Source organism: Charadrius vociferus, unplaced genomic scaffold, assembly GCF_000708025.1.
Source record: "Charadrius vociferus isolate BGI_N301 unplaced genomic scaffold, ASM70802v2 scaffold647, whole genome shotgun sequence".
Taxonomy (NCBI): Eukaryota; Metazoa; Chordata; class Aves; order Charadriiformes; family Charadriidae; genus Charadrius; species Charadrius vociferus.
Genome location: NW_009649585.1, coordinates 211,366 through 223,046, shown reverse-complemented (window position 1 = coordinate 223,046; position 11,681 = coordinate 211,366). Strand labels below are relative to the sequence as shown.

Below are 11,681 nucleotides of genomic sequence, written 5' to 3'. Positions count from 1 at the left end.
ACTGGGCACCTCCACCAGCCCCGGTGAGGGATGCACAGCCTCGGGCTCGATACCATCCTGCAGCCCCATTCCTCTGGGACTAAAGCCGCAAATGGGACCCACAGAGGAGGAATGCAAAAGAGGAGGTCCACCAAGCAGCAGCATCAGGGAGGACATGTCCCCCAAAGCTGCTGAGAGGCTGCGGGGAGGAGAAGGACATGGGGCCAGGGGAGGTTGTGCCATGGGGCTGGGGACATGGGGGAAGGCTCCTGTGCTTCATGCTCCCAGCAACTTCTTGACCATGTAGCCTGGCATGCTGTAGAGGAAGAGGGCGATCATGATGAGGAGCAGCAGGGCCAGCACGATTTTGATGATGAGCCACTTGTAGCGCGTGCAGATGAGGTATTTGATGGACTTCAGCGGGTTCAGGAACCAGATGAAGGACGTGTCTGGGCGGCTGCAGGGCAAGGAAATACCCATGATTAATGCCGTGGCCATGGAGAAGGGATGCACGGCCGGCAGTGCAACAATGGTGGGCAAAGGAAGGTGCAGGGTCCCCTCCTAAAGCCTGCACGGAGTGAAAGAGCCCAACCAGGATGGTGGACAAAGCGGGGTCAGCATGGCATGTGTTGGATGGAGTAATGCAGGTTCATGAGGGAGCATGAGGATTCCAGTCAAAGCTGGAACCTGGTGATGAGGAGCGGAGGGGAGGAGGAGGAGGGAAGCCAAGGAAAGGGGATGGAGCCGGGGAGAGAGGCAGAGGAGGAACAGCGTAAGGAAGAGCAGTGGGGCAGTTAACAGCAGGGAATAGGGGGAACCAGTAGAGATGGTTCTGCCCGTGACCCTCATTCCTACATCCCCCATTGCGACCCCTCCTGGCTCCCTCCCCGGGAAGCACCCCGCAGCATCTCCCAGGAGCCCAGGTTCCTGCTGGGGAGTGGGGTTTCCTCCTTACTTGGGTTTCTCCAGCGGATCGGGCTCATTGCGAGCTAGCCCGGCGGGGGATTTCTCTGCCTCCTCTGCAGTCAGAAGGTGCAGTTCAGCCTCAACCTTCCCCTGCAGGGAGCAGAGAGTTGTGCTGAGACCCAGGCTGTGCTCCCCACCTCAACTCCCCAAGACATGGTGACAGAGGGGAGCTGAGGGAGCAGAGGCAAGAGTGCAATCCCCAGCATGCAAAATCCCTCCCTTTTCCCCATCCTTACGGTGATCTCCAGCTCATCATTCTCATCTCTGGCTACAAAGGGCCACCAGCCCTTCACCCGCTTCTGCTTGAAGATGGAGACCATGGGCAGCTCTGTCTCGTTTGTCACCATCTCCAGGCTGCACTGTTTCGATGTCTTGGCTCCCCCGGGGAAGCGGGTGAGGGCCAGCTCTGGAGCTCCCCCATCCCACCCCCCGCCAGAGCAGGGGCACCTCCAGCAGTGGCACAGGACGGCGTCCAGGCGGGTTTGGGATGGCTCCAGAGGGGGAGACTCCCCCACCTCTCTGGGCAGCCTGTGCCACCGCTCTGCCGCCCTCACAGCAGCGAAGGCCCTCCTCAGGTGGAGATGGAACTGCCCATGGTCACCTTTGTGCCCGTTCCCTCTTGTCCTATCACTGGGCACCACTGGAAAAAGACTGGTCCCATCCACCTGACAAGAAAGGGTAGCACAGATGTTGGCACCCCCAAAATGCAGAGTCCTTGGCTGGATGTTGCCTGGGTCACCATATCCTGCCCTGGAGAGCAACCTTCAATGATCTCTGGGAACCGAAAAGCTGACATCTTTGCTAGAGGAGCAGCCTTTGAAGAGCAGCAGCGGAGACAAGGGCTCTTATCCTACCTGCTCTTACCGGCAGCATCTAAAGGGGGTTTGTAGGATGTTGTGGACTTGAGGAGCAGAGGTGGTCTTCCAGGTTCTGTTCCTATATAGGCTTTGCCTCGTCCCACACTGCTCCCTCCTTGTCCATCCATGGGCTCCCTGCCCCATTGCCCCAGCTCAGCGGACCCTCCACTTACCGAGGAAGTCATCGGCCGAGAAGTGGTCAGCATCCCAGACCTGCAGGGTGAGGCGAGCCGGGATCTTGTACTCGGTCTCATCCCAGGAGAACATGGACTCCTTCTTGGAGATGACGATCTTCTCCTCCGCCATCAGGTAGTCAAAGGGGAAGATGTAGCGCCAGTTGAAGTTGCCTTCACCAGTGAGTGAGTGGTAATGGACGTCTGTGTCTTGCTTGTCCTCCTGCTGTCCCTTCAGCCACCTGCAGGGCCCAGAGGGGTGAGAGGGGTGGTACACGTTACAGAAGTGAGGAGAGGGCACAGGACTGTCCTGTCCATGCAGCCAGGATCTCTTCAGGACAGACTATAAGGACCTAAAAAGGTGTGAGCTGGGGCTGCAGCAGCAGCTTCTCCAAGGGGCAGAATGGGCACAGGGACAGGAGGGCCCTGGAAGGAACAGAGGGGTTTGAGAGTAAGAAATGCAAGAGGGTTGTCAGGGGGCTTTCTCTGGGCAGGGAGATGATAAAGAGGTGGACAGGACCATCGCTGGGGAGTCTGGAGCAGAGCATGCTGGAAGGATGTCCCCATCTCGCACTGGGGGAGTGGACAGGCCCAGGGGAGGCTGTAGAGACCTCTTCACTCCACCACGGGGTAGTTTGCTCTCCCCTGATGGCAGCAGTCCATGCGAAGGTGGCTCGGTCTGTGCTGGTCACCACAGGCTCCCTGTGCCAGGGCACATCTATCCAAGCCCACCAGGGGTATGTAGGTCCTGCTGCAGGCTCTGCTGGAGGCTGGGGTTGGCTCTCCTGACCCTATCTCCAGCGAAGGGACCCAAAGTGCCCAGCTCAGATACGCACTGTGGGCACCACGTCGCTGGAGACATTGGGGACCCAGTCGTGCCGCCCTGGGAGATGGGGTGGCCATGCCCACCTTACCATCACTTGTGCTTGTCCCCTACATCTTCTGGCTCCGGTGAGCAGGATTCCCAGAGCAAAAGCGACACAGAAGACGGTCCACACCAGCAAGTCTGAGCTCCGGGGGGAGCACAGTTTTGTTTTAAAGACTGTGAGTGCCCCCCCAGCCCCTTTCTCTGGTGAGCCGAGGCATCTCCGTACCCCAGGGTGCGCTCAGGTTTTTGTGCGTCTGTTTGCCTTGGGGGGCTGCAGCCAGCAGGGACCACGAGTCCACGCTCAGGCACCCCGTGCAGGGTTGTTCTCTCGGGCTCTGAGCGTGCTGATGTCCTGCTCTGCCCCGCAAAATGCAAAGGCCAAGCGATCACCCACCGCGCAGATGGGGAAGGGCTGGAGCATCTCAGACTCAGAACCACGGCAGAAAAGCCACTGGACCCCAAAACGGACCCAGTTTTCTGAGAGCAGCATGAGGAGTGAGCAGAGGAGACCTGGCCTGAGCTGGTGAGGCCGCAGAGGACACACTGAGTAGTTTAACAGATGGGTGGGAAATCACCGCATAGTCAGCCACCAGCCTGGAATGCCGTCGCGTTGATTTGAGGTCCCGTAAAGAGTTGGGCTATGGGGGGTGTGGGTCCCCTCATCTCTGTACGGGCGAGTTTTGGAAGGGGCTTTCCCCTACTGCTGGGTGAGAGTGATGCAGAGATGGGAACTAACCACACATTGGCTCCAGATGGTGGAATTGGAGGTTGCAGGGCTGAAATGCCAAGCGGGGGCAGCAAGACAAGCTCAAAAAGGGGGAGAGGGGCAGACGGGGACCAAGCAGCGAGACCTCGGCCATTACCCCCTGACATAGATGTCAGACATCTTCTCTCCCGCCAGGAAAGCATCATCTTCCAAAACCACCTCATCGGTGTTCCAGATAATAACCCGCAGCTCAAAGCTGGGCAGCCAAGCCAGCAGAGAGAGATGGAGAGGTGAGAAACAGCACAGAAGACAATGGCAGTGTTGGCGCTATCTGACCCTGCACCACAGTCCATGTCGTATCCCCCCTCCCCGCTCCAAGACCACCCCGGGGACCCAAGGAGAAGCAGAGGAGATGGCGCTGGTGTGCCACGCTGTACCTACCCCCTGACAAAAATGTCACTGGATTTCTCGCCAGTGAAGTAGTCATCGTCCTCCAGGATGACCTCGTCTGTGTTCCACACTATCACTCTAAGCTCATATCTGGCAGGAGGAAGGGAGACAAGTAGGTGAGGCATGGGAGCAAGGGAAGGGGCAGGAGGGAATGGGGTGATGCCACCAGAGTCCGTGGCCAGGCACTGAGATGGCAGGGAACTGCTCACAGGGATCTTCCCTGAGGGATCACGAGGGCAAGAACAGGAGGGGGACCTCCACACGGGCTTATACTAGCCCAGGCAGTGTGAGCAGAGCAACAAGGGGGGCTTTACCTCCCCCTACTCTGAACCTCTACAAGGCCCAAGCCAGAGGCTTGAGGGAACAGCCCAGGCTTGGTCCTCCGTAGATTTGTGGCTAAAATGGGGTCTGCAAAACAGTCTGAGTCCAACTGTCTCCCTGGTTTCCCCACCTTACCCAGCAGGGATGGTTCCCCCCCTAGAAATGGGCATCCGAGTCCTCCTTGGGACTCCAGCAAGTTCAGAGACTCCGAGATTTTCCCAGCACTGCCCTTTGCGTGGAATCCTTTTTGGGTTTTCCAGTCACATTCGGCTTGGTTGGGAATGTTGGTGATGGAGAAAGCAGCTCCAGTGGGAGCAGGTGGAGGAAGAGCAGAAGGCAGACTCCTCGCAGGGCACAGCGAGGGAAGGCTGGAGGATGGCGGGGGGACGGTGGCAGAGAAAGGCAGCCCTGTGGCCACGAGCACAGAATCATAGAATGGTTTGGGTGGGAAGGGACCTTGAAGATCATCCAGTCCCACGCCCCTGCCCTGGGCAGGGACACCTCCCACCAGCCCAGGTTGCTCCAAGCCCCGTCCAACCTGGCCTTGAACACCTCCAGGGATGGGGCAGCCACAGCTTCTCGGGGCAACCTGCCCCAGGGGATCACCACCCGCACAGCAAAGAATTTCTTCTTCATACCTCACCTAAATTTCCCCTCTGTCAGTGTCAAAGCGTTCCCCCTCGTCCCACGGCTCCCCTCCCTGACCCAGAGTCCCTCCCCAGCTCTCCTGGAGCCCCTTTAGGCACTGGAAGGGGCTCTGAGGTCTTTGCGGAGCCTTCTCTTCTCCAGGCTGAACACCCCCAACTGTCTCCCCCTGAAGAAGTACCAGGGAGTCCTACAGGTGAGGTGAAGGGGATGTACAGCTTCCTTGACCCACCTCCTCTGGTACCTCCCTCTGGCAATGCCCCAGCTGAGCCCAGCTGTGGGACTCCTGCCATCTCCTCCAGCCCCAGCGCCCTGCACCCATGGGTGGGAGCTTGTCCTGTGCTGTGCCTCTCCAGCACCTAGCACCTACAGCTAGTGTCTGGTGGTGCCCAGTGCTCCCAGCAAAGACGGGGAAAATGGATTAAACCCCTAGGATGACAACCAGGTGCAACCTTGCTTGAAACAGGCTATCCACCTGCAAACCCTCTCTTCAGCCCATCAATAGGAGCATCTCAGTTCCAGTTCATAGAATCACAGAATCGTTTAGGTTGGAAGGGACCTTTAAGATCATTGAGTCCAACCGTTAACTCAGCACTGCCCATCCCACCACTAACCCACGTCCCTCAGCACCACGTCTACCTGTCTGTTAAACACCTCCAGGGATATGACTCCACCACTGCCCTGGGCAGCCTGTGCCAGTGCTGGACAACCATGGGGCACTGCCGGGCATGGCTGTCCTGGGCTGCACTGGAGACAACCTTCTGCTTTTCCAGTCCATGCTGGTGTCTGGACCTTGCCCTTGGCCTCGGCTGTCCTTCAGTTCAGACCCCATCTGCAGCCCACCGGGATCAAGGGACATTCTCTCCATCCAAGGCATGGTCTGCTGGGCACGGGGGTGCCAGAGACTCCCACCAGCATTACCGGTGCTGCCTCCATATCCCCGTCCTGGGGGTGGGAAAAGGGGCTCAAGGACACAGTCTAGCAGGGTAAGGCAGGGCTGGGAGGGATGTTGAGGGAAGAAATGTCTTTCTTCTCTCTAAATCAGTTGGGAGAGGGCAGGGTGGAGAGGGAAGAACTCTTTATCACACTGCCTTCTGCCTGCTCTGTCCTGCTTGGATTGACCAACTCTGTTCCAGCAACCATCCTTGTCTTGGGCTCCATCCACCACCTCCTGGGAGGGGTCCAGGGCTGGGCGCACTGGGTAACAATTTAGTTTCCCAGTCTACACAGACAAGAGAGACCGGGAGCTGCAGGGGATGGAACAGGGGGGACATCACCCTTCAGGAGCAGCTCTGGAAGGGGAAGACCTCTCGATGCCTCTGGAAATGCTGGCATGGGAGAGGGACCCGGCAGAGGGCTGGGCTGGGCCGCGGAGCAGCAGCAGGAGAGGGGAGAAGCAGGGCTCCATCCCCAGCCTCGAGTTTTCCCTGGGGTTGGTGGGCTGGGAGGTTTCTTACTTCTTTGGTTTCCTGGGGGAAATATCAGTGGCAGGGCCGGGTGCCGGCATGTCCATGGGGAACATGTCCACCCACATCTCCAGGCGACCCTGCAAGGTTGAAAAGGTGCCATCAGCTCCCCTGGACCCTCCTTGTACCCCCACACCCAGCAGCGTCCCTCCCAGCTCCTCTTGCCCTTCAACATCAGTCTGGCCATGCCAGACATGGGGCAGGACCTGCAGCACTGAACCCTGCCAGATGCAGGGCAAGGTAGGGCTCCCCCATGCCAGGAGTCCTTTTCCACCCCCTGCAGAAGTATCTCATGGCACGACGTGGTGCCGAGGTGCACAGGCGTGGGGAGTCGGGGGACCAAGGGACTCGGGGGTATGACATGGATGCTGGCTGGAGCAGAAGAGGTGTGGAAAATTTAGTCTGCTGGGTCAACAGACGACTGTTAAGGGCTGTTGATGCCCAAGTGCCACTCTTTGCAGGATGCCTCCCCCACCTCCGCTGCCCGCGACAAGGTGGGTGACGGCTGTTCTGCCCAGCTGACATCTCAGCTCCCTGCTTGGAGGCTCGGCAGTGTGGGCTGCCTCCGCTCCTGCTCGGGGGCTTTGAGGACCTGCTCGATGCCCGGCTTGTCGGGGTTCAGTAGCGGACGCGTCTCCACGTGCTCGGGGACCAGCTTGCAGCCTGCCCGTGGGATGTCCTCCCAGTGGCGCAGCACGGTCAGGGCCAGGTGTTCATCTGTCTGCTTCTTCTGACCTGTGTGGGCAAAGGGAGGGCTGAGCTTGGAGAACTGGACAGAGAGACACCAGGGGCAGCAACCAACCCTGTTCCTCTACCCCTACTCCAAGGGGGCACAACTGCGTACTAGCTACGCCTCTCCATTTCCTTGTGTACACTTTGTCCTTCAGCCAACACTTCCTCACTCCTCTCTTTCACCTCTCTCTAACCCATGTCATTCACAGAAGGTCCAGATTCCTTCCCAGTCTGCATTTTCCCAGGCTGAACAAGCTCCATATCCATTGACCGTGTTCTTCTCCTCTTCTGCGCCCCTCCTGGCATGCCTTCGTCTTTCCTGAGCACAGGTTAGTGTGTTGGGACACAACCATTGTTTGGGGATGCAGTTACATGGAGAATGGCTTCCTAAACCCTGGAAAGACCAGCATGGCTGCCTTCATGGCTCCTTGGGCATACATGTCCAGCAGGAAGTTTTCAAAGGCAGCTTTGGTGATGCTGTACCACGGACGCCCATGAGTGATTCTAAGAGCAACCCACTGGCTTGGGAAGTCTATAAGACCCTGTCTAAGTGGTCACATACTGGAAGGTCCATTTAAGGTGGTGGATGGAGAGTGATTGCAGCACTGCTTTAGGGTGATGGGGCCACTACATCTGTCTCCAACCCTGGATGATGAGGGGACACCCCAGACCCCTGCTCCGCTCCACAACCTTCATCCCATGGGGCAGGTACCATTTTCATCCTCAATCTCCGTGGGGCCGGTGAAGACCCTGTTGGCAACTTTCACTCTTCCTCCTGGCCCAAAGTGCGGCCCATCCACCTTGCCCTCTTTGCACAGCTTGGACAGGATTTGGGAGGGCTTCATGGGGTCACGCCAGGTGTTATAACCATGTCTGTGAAGAGGAGGGCAAGGTCAGTGAAGTAGTAGCAAGATATGGAGGAAAAAAACGATTTCATTCCCCTCTGCCGGCAAAACAAATGCTGCTGCCATGAAGGACACAGGATTCACAGGGGAAGGATCTGAGGCAGAAAGTGTGAACCTTCAGAGCAGACTAGGTCCCTCTGTGCCCCAAATTCACACTTTGCTAACACCCTTCCACCCCAACCCCTGTGTGCTGACTCAACTTGACTTTCCCAGCACACCCCACTTGACTCAGCACCGCTCCTTTGGTCCTGCTGCTACTTCAGCTCTGGTCTCACCCCTCTACCCAGTCCCACCAGTGGTCCTTGGTCCCGTCCTCCCTGCCCTGGGCTTCTTACAACCTACCCCACTGCTGCCCTGCTGTGCTGGTCACAAAACCTGTCTTAAGAGTGAGGGTACAGCACAGACTCCTCCACTAGCAGGCAATAAAGGAGAGAGATTCCTGGAGGACGTCTAGGCTTGGTGTGGAAGATGAGACAGGCAGGTGTTCAGGCAGAAGGTTGGGCAGAGAGAGCTTTGCTCGTACATGGCATAAGTCTGTGACACCCCACAAGTAGCTCGGTGCTTGCTGTAGTAGCGGTTCTCCAGATCAATCTTGGTCTCTCCAATGAGGTCGTCAGTCCCCACCAAGTCCCAGTCGTACACCGCCACTGTCAGCATGGACTCCATGGGGAAGGTGGCCTCGATGTCGAAGGATCTAGGCCAGAGGAACGCAGGTGAGGGGAAAGAGAATAGCTGTTGAAGGTTTTGGCTGCTACTCAGGACAGATACATGGGTGAGGTGGGTCTGGTCCAGTCTGTGGACAGTATTTAATTTGCATCTACCACTGCAGGACATTCGAGGTAGGGGTTTTAACTAAATCTCTGCACGGGTTGTTTCAGATCCAGCAGCCCTAGACCAGAGGTGGCACAGGGTGATTGCTTGACCTGGATGTCTCAAGAGCCCTGAAACTAAGTTTGTGTCTCACTGGAGAGCCCGGCCGTACTCCCACCGGAGTTGAGGCCTAATGATTCCTAAAGTAGGTGCTTAATCTTGATCAGATATGGACGTCTCTTAAACACCCTTTACTATATTGACCATGTGGCTGGCAAAGAAGGACAGATGGCTGAAATGAGGATGCCTACACTGCCTGCAAGGAAAGTTCTGTGTGATGAGTCCTATCTTTTGAGCTCAAGCAGCAGCTGTGGGACAGCTAGGGTGGAGGTCCAAGGGCTGGCAAGGTTGGCTCAGGCTTAGCTCACCCCTTCCAGGTGCAGACAGGTAACAGGGCTGGGGCAACTCACTTTCCGAAGACAGGGTTCAACTGCTTGGAGATGTAGTTCTCCTTGTCTTTGATGTCTGTCTTCCCCAGCTTGATGGCAATATAGGGGTCAGCTTTCCCATTGATGTCAGCTGGGTGAAGGTCCGTGGCCTGCAGCGAACAGATGAGATGTACCAGTGCTGTTCACAGGAGCAAAGAATTCAGGGATGGCCCCATTCTCCATCCCTGAGACCATCTGGCCTTGCCTGGCCATAGGCATGCGACTAAGCTCTTTGGTCCCCCAGACACAGTGTCTTGGCTTAAATTGGGGATAAATCCTGCCTTGTCTTAATCCCTGACCCGGTTTGGGGAGGGGTTGGGACTGGCCATGATCCCTCAGAGTGACATAACCACAGTCTCCTTTGGCATCTCTTTCATCAGTGGAAAGAACCAGGCTCCTCTAAAGAAATACCCGGAGCAAGAAGCCGACTGAGACGTCAAGAAGACTGTCCCCTTCCCCTCTTGTTCTCTCCACTCACTACATTAGGGCCAAGGGGTTCTGGCTTCTCCCTATAATGGGGGTGAGTATCCCCAAACTCTTCAGCGTCAACCTCAACACACAACAGCAGGTGACCATGCCAGGACACATTCAGCCAGTCCTGGTTGTTGGTGGTGCTGACCAGGCTGGTGTCTCCCATTGCAGCCTCAGTCTGTTGGTGATGGATACCTGTTACCCCACTGGGCAATGGGATGCAGCACTAGACAGAGAATCAGGCTAGAGGGAAACGTAGCTGAAAGTAGGTTGCATTTGTAAGACACAGGGACAAGGTGGTGACAAAGAGCAGCCCAGGTGCTTCTAGCAGGACTGAGATCCCTTTAAAGTTCCTGGTTACTGTACCTCACTCACATGCTTGGGGACACAAGGATGACTAGTTTAGGGGTCAGGACAAGACTTTTTCCGGAGCACACTCCATATAACAAAATGTGGGTCAGATCAGTGCGTGTTCAGGGAGGTGCCATGACCTTCAACCAGTTCTACTAAACCCTGCCAGCTCCCATTCGGTTCTGCATGTGCCTCACTGAGGTGTCATGGCTATGTAAAGAACCAGCACCTCACAGTCCTGGCTGGTCCAAATTATTCAACTTGAGTTAAGCACTAGGACAGACAGACCGGTCCATCCTATGCACCAGGACAAAAGTCTTTGGATCTGGCAGGAGCTTGGATGTGGCTTGCTCCCAGTGCTTGGATCACACAGTTATGGAGACACAATTCAAGTCCCCATCAATGAGTTGCTTCATGCCCCATGCTGCGTCTGTGGCCCTGATGCACTGAAACCCAACATCCCTACAGCTTTGGGACCAGCTCCTGGGTGTGCGCCTTGGAAGGGAGTGCAGGATCCCACCTTACCACACCCCGCAGTTATACTCACCCGCACAACATAGACTCGGACCAGCACGTTGATGGGGTCGTTGCTGGGGATCCCCTGGAACATGCCGAAGCTGGGGTCGTATCCTGCCTCCTTGGTGATATCATCAGGGAGCGGCACTTTGTAGACACACATGGAGCCCTAGTGTGAGGGAGCACACAGCTCGGTCAGAGTCCTGCTGCCCCGGGGCTTGGGGTAAGCAGACCCATCCCAAATCACCCTCCCTGAGGACCCAGTCAATATCCTTGTTTCTAGCCATGTGCTGGAGCAGACAGGCCAGATATGGGAAATTCCTCCGTTGCACAAGCATGTCTTCAGGGGTTGCAACCATGAGGAGAGAAACGGGACAAAGGGAAGGAGGTCTGCAGAGGAACCAAGCAAGGTGCTCATGGGCAGGGATTTCCAAGGGTAAAACTGACAGGAGGACAAAAGCAATGGGAATAAAAGGATTGACGAGGGATGGGCTGGAAAATGTAGGAACTACCACATGAAATACTGCTGATTTCTGTGCTCCCTAAGCATCTGACCCTAGCTAAGGTGAGGAACTGCCTGCTCATCTCCTCTGCTAAGCCAACAAAGGGCAAAACTGGCATCAACAGGCTTCATCTGGCCAGGATCACGCCCTCAGAAAGGTTCTTCTTCAAGAACCTTATAGCTGACAGATGTGCTCCTACATTGCCTGTGTCCTCGCAACAGTGCAACGTGACCGTGAGCCCAGGTGACTGGTATTGATGAAAAATGGTTCACAGAGATAACCCAGGGCATGACTTATTTCCACAGTGGGCAAGAAAGAGGATCTGCTTTTCCCTTGGTCTCCTGTAAGAATCATCAGGGGTCTGTTTGCCTGCAGATCACCACCTCTGTGGATGCGCTCTTTGAAGCCATCTGATTTCTGGGGCTATCCTTGGAGGCTTTCCCTCCTTGCACGGTGCCGGCAGCTGGCTCAATA

At 56.5% G+C, this 11,681-nt stretch overlaps 1 protein-coding gene across 1 annotated transcript in view; it reads right to left on the bottom strand.

The window, feature by feature from the left end:
- Positions 1 to 255: 255 nt before the first annotated feature.
- Positions 256 to 11,681, bottom strand: part of OTOF (otoferlin) — a 134,566-nt gene continuing 123,140 nt past the window's right edge. The window contains exons 36-46 of the mRNA XM_009890366.1: positions 10,736 to 10,873; positions 9,349 to 9,476; positions 8,592 to 8,762; positions 7,876 to 8,036; positions 7,024 to 7,166; positions 6,423 to 6,511; positions 3,991 to 4,089; positions 1,965 to 2,217; positions 1,182 to 1,349; positions 935 to 1,035; positions 256 to 436 (exon numbers count right to left, since the gene is read on the bottom strand). Of these exons, the coding sequence (XP_009888668.1) occupies positions 256 to 436; positions 935 to 1,035; positions 1,182 to 1,349; positions 1,965 to 2,217; positions 3,991 to 4,089; positions 6,423 to 6,511; positions 7,024 to 7,166; positions 7,876 to 8,036; positions 8,592 to 8,762; positions 9,349 to 9,476; positions 10,736 to 10,873 (1,632 nt within the window). The remainder of the gene's footprint in view (positions 437 to 934; positions 1,036 to 1,181; positions 1,350 to 1,964; positions 2,218 to 3,990; positions 4,090 to 6,422; positions 6,512 to 7,023; positions 7,167 to 7,875; positions 8,037 to 8,591; positions 8,763 to 9,348; positions 9,477 to 10,735; positions 10,874 to 11,681) is intronic.